Here is a 6,050-nt window from a genome sequence, read left to right on the forward strand (position 1 = left end):
TGGTATGGAATAGCAGTGGGATTCTAGAACCAGGAGGACGGTGGAGGGGACAAGATTCTAGAACACAGGCTGATTCCAGCCAACACAGGACTGCCTCACAGGTGGTAGGGGTGCTCTGAATTGTGAGATCAGTGGGGGCCCATAAGGCGAAGGGGCAGCAGCCCTAGTTGTCCCATACTCACTCTAGTCACTTTTGTGCACATCTCAATTTTCCCACAACGGAGGCAGCGTGAACACAGTCTACAGATGAAGAACTGGGGCTCAGAAAAGTTGAGGGGTATGGTCTAGATTCACAGCAAGTCTTAGGCAGATGAGAGATTAGGACCCACCTGCATAGCTGGAAGGCATTCCCAGGTGAGGGGAGGCCTGGGGTGAATCCCAGGTTCCAAGTATTTGCTCTACCCTCTGGTGGAAAGGAATTACGAGAAGGAAAGATATCAACAGATTCTTCAGAGCTGTCCCGGGATCTTCCCCGTGCCCTTCCCAGTGTGGCCCAGAGGGCACCTGGCTTTACCATTCTCTCCCCAGATGTTCTTACAGGACCCAATGCTGGTCATCTTTCCTCTCTGCCACCTTCAGGTGCTTGGAGCATTTTCACCTCCATCAGTCCAAGAGTCCCATGAGATAGCTGGGGCTGGTGGCATAAATCCTATTTGACAATTGAGTCTGAGGCAGAAAGGATGGTCTTCCTCAAGTTGTCATAGCCAGTAAGGGAGGGAGTCAGTACTGAAACTAAGATCTGATACTACCTGAGGCTGTGCTGAGTGAGCAGGGTCAGATGCAAGCCAGAAGGAAAACATTTCCTCCATGCATGTAAGAGATGAGAACTAGGCTGGGTGTGGTAGCTCATACCTGCAACCCCAGCACTTTCAGAGGCCCAGGTGGGAGGATTGCCTTGGGCCAGGAGTTCAAGACCAGCTTGGGAGACAGCAAGACCCCATCTCTCTCTCTTTTTTTTTTTTTGAGACAGAGTTTCACTCTCGTTGCCCAGGCTGGAGGGCAATGGCGCGATCTCAGCTCCCCGCAACCTCTGCCTCCTGGATTCAAGCGATTCTCCTGCCTCAGCCTCCCGAGTAGCTGGGATTATAGGCACGCACCACCAAGCCCAGCTAATTTTGTATTTTTAGTAGAAACAGGGTTTCTCCATGTTGGTCAGGCTGATCTCGAACTCCCAGCCTCAGGTGATCTGCCCGCCTTGGCCTACCAAAGTGCTGGGATTACAGGAGTGAGCCACCGCTCCTGTCCAGCAAGACCCCATCTCTTAAAAAAAAAAAAAATTGCTGAGTGTGCTGGTGCGTGTCTTTAGTCCCAGCTACTCAGGAGGCTGAGATGGGAGGATTACTAGAGCCCAGGAGTCCCAGGCTGCAGTGAACTATGATCGTGCCACTGTACTCCAATCTGGGGGACACAGAAAAAAAGAAAGGAAAAGAAAAAAAACAAAGGTGAGCACTCCAAGGCCGTCAACAAAATATGCCAGAAAAACAGCCAGAAATGGTATAGAGTGAGATGACAGCTCCCAGGGATTGAAGCAGGAGAAGAGGAGGGAGGAGCACAGGACTTGATGTTGAACTTAGCCACCCCACTGCCTCCTGCCCAACTGTTTGCCCCAAAAGTTAGGTCCCAGGTCAGCCCAAGACCCACAGGCTGCCTCTCAGCAGCGGGATTAGCGCCTGCACCCGCCGCCTGTGCTTGCTGACTAGTCTCCAGACAAGCACAATAGTTCTTCAGAGCCCCATCCTAACCACATAAAAGGGGTGATGCCCCAAGGCCCAGCTGTGGTCCCACTGTTGAAACAATTGTTTGTGCCTCAGTCCTTATTTGAATACAAATGAACTTTTATACATAAAAGTTCCTAGCTCCTAATTCTATTTTATTTTTGAGACAGAGTCTCACTCTATCGCCCGGACTGGAGTGCAGTGGCGGGATCTCAGCTCACTGCAACCTCCGCCTCCCGGGTTCAAATGATTCTCCTGCCTCAGCCTCCTGAGTAGCTGGGATTATAGGCATGTGCCACCATGCCCAGCTAATATTTTTTTTTTTTTTAAGACGGAGCTTCGCTCTTGTTGCCCAGGCTGGAGTGCAATGGCGCCATCTCAGCTCATAGCAACCTCTGCCTCCAGGGTTCAAATAATTCTCCTGCCTCAGCCTCCCAAGTAGCTGGGACTACAGGCATGTGCCACCAAGCCCAGCTAATTTTGTATTTTTAGTAGAGACGGGGTTTCTCTATGGTGGTGAGGCTGGTCTCGAACTCCCGACCTCAGGTGATATGCCCACCCTGGCCTCCCAAAATGCTGGCATTACACACGTGAGCCACCACGACCTGCCTGGATGATTTTTCTTAACACTATTCTCCAACTTTTAAAAACGCTTATAGACTTCTTTGAGTAGGCCTCAATCTATACCCTTTTTCATGTTCTTAAGATTATAGTTTCATAGGCTGAAATCAAGTATTTTAAATGGTTTCTAGACATCCCATTGATTCAGAGGTCAGCAAACTTTTTCTGTAAAATAGTAAATATTTTAGGTTTGGAGGACCATGCAGTCTCTGTGGTAGCTACTCAACTCTGCTCTATTTTTTTGTTTTTTGTTTTTTTTGAGATGGAGTTTTGCTCTTGTCACCCAGGCTGGACTCACTGCAACCTCTGCCTCCTGGGTTCAGGCGAGTCTCCCACCTCAGCCTTCCGAGTAGCTGGGACTACAGGCGAGCTCTTCACCTTTGTGCACAGCTGCACTTTTGTCCAAGTCAGAACCCTGGGAGAGCAGCTCAGGAGGCTGAGGTGGGAGGGGAGGTCAAGGCTGCAGTGAGCCGAAGACAGCACCACTGCACTCCAGCCTGGATGACAGAGCAAAACCCTGTCTCAAAAAAAAAAAAAAAAAAAAAAAAGGAAAAGAGAACCCTGAGAGTTATTCTCCACATTTCCACCCAGCCCTTCACTCAGCACATTCCATCAGTCAGTCACATAAGCTCTGCTGAGTCTGTCCTTTTTTTTTTTCTTTTTAAATAATAGAGAGGGGGTGGGTCTCACTATGTTGTCCAGGCTGGTATTGACCTCCTGGGCTCAATCAGTTCTCCCACCTCCGCCTTCCAAAGTGCTGGGATTACAGGCGTGAGCCACTGTGCCCGGCCTTACGGGTTCTTAAATGTGAGTGTGTATCAGAACTACTTGAACTACTTGGGAACTTTCTAAAAAGAAGCTAGACCTGGGTGAACCCCAGAGTCTTTTTTTTTCTTCTTGCTCTGTCACCCAGGCTGGAGTGCAGTGGCACCATCAGGGCTCAAGCAATTCCCCCACCTCAGCCTCCCGAGTAGCTGGGACCACAGGCGTGCGCCATCATCCTGGCTAATTTTGGGTTTTTTTTTGAGACAGAGTCTCGCTCTGTCATCCAGGCTGGAGTGCAGTGGTGAGATCTCGGCTCACTGCAACCTCTGCCTACCGGGTTCAAGTGATTCTTCTGCCTCAGCCTCCCGAGTAGCTGGGACTACAGGCGCGAGCCACCATGCCTGGCTAATTTTTGTATTTTTAATAGAGATGGGGTTTCACCATAATGGCCAGGCTGATCTCGAACTCCTGATTTTGTGATCCGCCCGCCTCAGACTCCCTAAGTGCTGGGATTACAGGCGTGTGCCACCGCGCCCGGCCTGTATTTTTTTAATAGAGACGGAGTTTCGCCATTTTGCCCAGGCTGGTCTCGAACTCTTGGGCTCAAGCGATCCACCCGCCGACGGCCTCCCAAGCGCTGGGATTACGGGAGTGCCTCGCGCAGCTCAGCGCAGAGACTTATAATGCGCCACAGATAGTCCTGAAGGCAATTCTGATGCACGTCAGAGGACCAGGCCCTAAGTAGAACTGCGCTAGAGGCACGGTACAGAATAGTGTACATGCATTTAATCCTCGTAGCCCCCCTGTGAAGTATGTACCCCAATTTTAGGAATGGGATAAACTGAGCCACTGCCCAGGTCTCAAGACAGTGGCGGGATCCCAGGAACACTCTACTCTGGCCTCACGTCCCACTTCCGTCCATTGTGTCTGGGCACATATTCCGTGGGCCGCTTGCCTGCGGTAGTGCAGGTTTGGGAGCCACTACCCGTCCCCGTTCTGGGAGAGCAGCAACCCCAGGCAGTTGCACAAAATGCTTCCACCTAGGAAACTGGGGGAATTCAGGACTCTCCCGGAACCTTTGCAACCGGGGAAGACAGGTGCGGGGGAACTCTAGTCTCGAAGGACCTAGGGCTGCAGGGGGATGTTTCACGTGAAGGACTGCCTCGTTTCAACAACAACTTTATGGCTCCCGGAAGTGCCTCCTCCCCGTCCCCTTCCTTCCCAGCCTCACGCCCGTGGGCTGCAGTTGGAGCGATGGCGGCAGCAGCTGCCGCCGGGCCTAGCCCGGGGTCTGGACCTGGGGACTCCCCAGAAGGGCCCGAGGGGGAGGCTCCGGAGCGTCGGCGGAAGGCGCACGGGATGCTGAAGCTTTACTACGGCCTCTCGGAAGGGGAGGCAGCGGGACGCCCTGCGGGACCCGACCCCCTGGACCCGACTGACCTGAACGGGGCGCACTTCGACCCGGAAGTTTACCTAGACAAGGTGTGTGTGCGGGGAGCGGGGGATGCGGGGAGGGGGGAAGGGCACCAGGCCCCTGATATATTGCTCCCCCAGATCATGCCTCCGACTTTTTGTGAGGTTGAGGGGAGCAGGGGTTCATAAGAGGACGAGCCTCGGCCAGGGAGTACGAGCATCTCAGGCGTCTGAAGTGATACGAATAGGACTGGACTGGCCTAAGGTGATGCGGCAGCTGAGGTCTCCTGGGCTGATGTGATAGGCCCCGGATTGGGGGCGTGGCCCAAGCGTTGACAGGCGCGGGGCTGGGCTTAGGCCGAGCCCCAGGATTTCAAATGCTGACAAACACCAAACAGGGTTGAACCTAGTAACCCCTGAGCTAGGCCACGTAGGGCCCCATGCCTGGGATTCCTGAGAGTCGGCGGGGGCTTGGGGGGTGGGGTGGGGATCAGAGATTTCTTGCACTGAAAGCCTATCAGCTGCGGGCAAGGCTGAGGGACATGAGTGCCTCCTGAACCGAACACTAACCACCCAACTTCTTCAGCTGCGTAGAGAGTGCCCTCTGGCCCAGCTGATGGACAGTGAGACGGACATGGTGCGGCAGATCCGGGCTCTAGACAGCGACATGCAGACCCTGGTCTATGAGAACTACAACAAGTTCATCTCAGCCACAGGTGATCCCCACGGGGACACACGCTCCAAAGTCTCACAGCCCCCATTCTCCCACCTGTGTTGGGAAAACCAGCAAGGGATTTAGAGGGGGGAGACTCAGATTCCAGTCTTGCCCTGACATTATTCCATTCTCACCTCCTTCCCTTTGAGCCTTCGTTGTCAGACTACTGTAGAGATAATAGCTGCTCTCGGAGAGTTGTCTTAAGTACCAAAGGAGAGAAAAGACAAAAGGAGATTATTTGTTTATTTTTTAGACACAATGTCTTGTTCTGTCTCCCAGGCTGGAGGGCAGTAGCATGATTATGGCTCACTGCAGCCTGGACATCCCAGGCTCATGTGATACTTCTGGATCCTCCCAAAGCACTGGGATTATGGGTGTGAATCCCTGGCCCAGCCCAAAGTGAAATTTTAAAATGAAATGTATTTATCTGAAGCACTTAAAAGGCCAGGTATGGTGGCTGATACCTGTAATCCTAGCACTTTGGGAGGCTGAAGTGGGAGGATCACTTGAGCCTAAGAGTTTAAGATTGACCTGGGAAATACAGTGGGACTCCATCTCTACAAAAAAATAAAATATAAAAATTAGCCGGACATGATGGCGTATGCCTGTAGTCCCAGCTACTCAGGAGACTGAGGAGGGAGGATCACATGAGCCTGGTAGATGGAGGCTGCAGTGAGCTGTGCTTGTACCACTCCACTTCAACCTGGGCAACAGAGCAAGACCTTGTCTCAAAAAAAAAGAAAATATCTATCTGAAGAAGAATCCCTGACAGGAGGCTGGGCGCAGTGGCCTATGCCTGTAATCCCAGCACTTTGGGAGGC

The 6,050-nt window shown here is 52.3% G+C and overlaps 1 protein-coding gene across 1 annotated transcript in view; it reads left to right on the plus strand.

The window, feature by feature from the left end:
* The first annotated feature begins 4,269 nt into the window (after window positions 1-4,269).
* The window catches only part of VPS51 (vacuolar protein sorting 51 homolog (S. cerevisiae)), a 39,717-nt gene continuing 37,936 nt past the window's right edge, over window positions 4,270-6,050 (plus strand). Inside the window, exons 1-2 of the mRNA XM_011993596.1 lie at window positions 4,270-4,583; window positions 5,101-5,230. Of these exons, the coding sequence (XP_011848986.1) occupies window positions 4,284-4,583; window positions 5,101-5,230 (430 nt within the window). The 5' untranslated portion in view covers window positions 4,270-4,283. The remainder of the gene's footprint in view (window positions 4,584-5,100; window positions 5,231-6,050) is intronic.

Source organism: Mandrillus leucophaeus, unplaced genomic scaffold (genome assembly GCF_000951045.1).
Source record: "Mandrillus leucophaeus isolate KB7577 unplaced genomic scaffold, Mleu.le_1.0 Scaffold43, whole genome shotgun sequence".
Lineage (NCBI taxonomy): Eukaryota > Metazoa > Chordata > Mammalia > Primates > Cercopithecidae > Mandrillus > Mandrillus leucophaeus.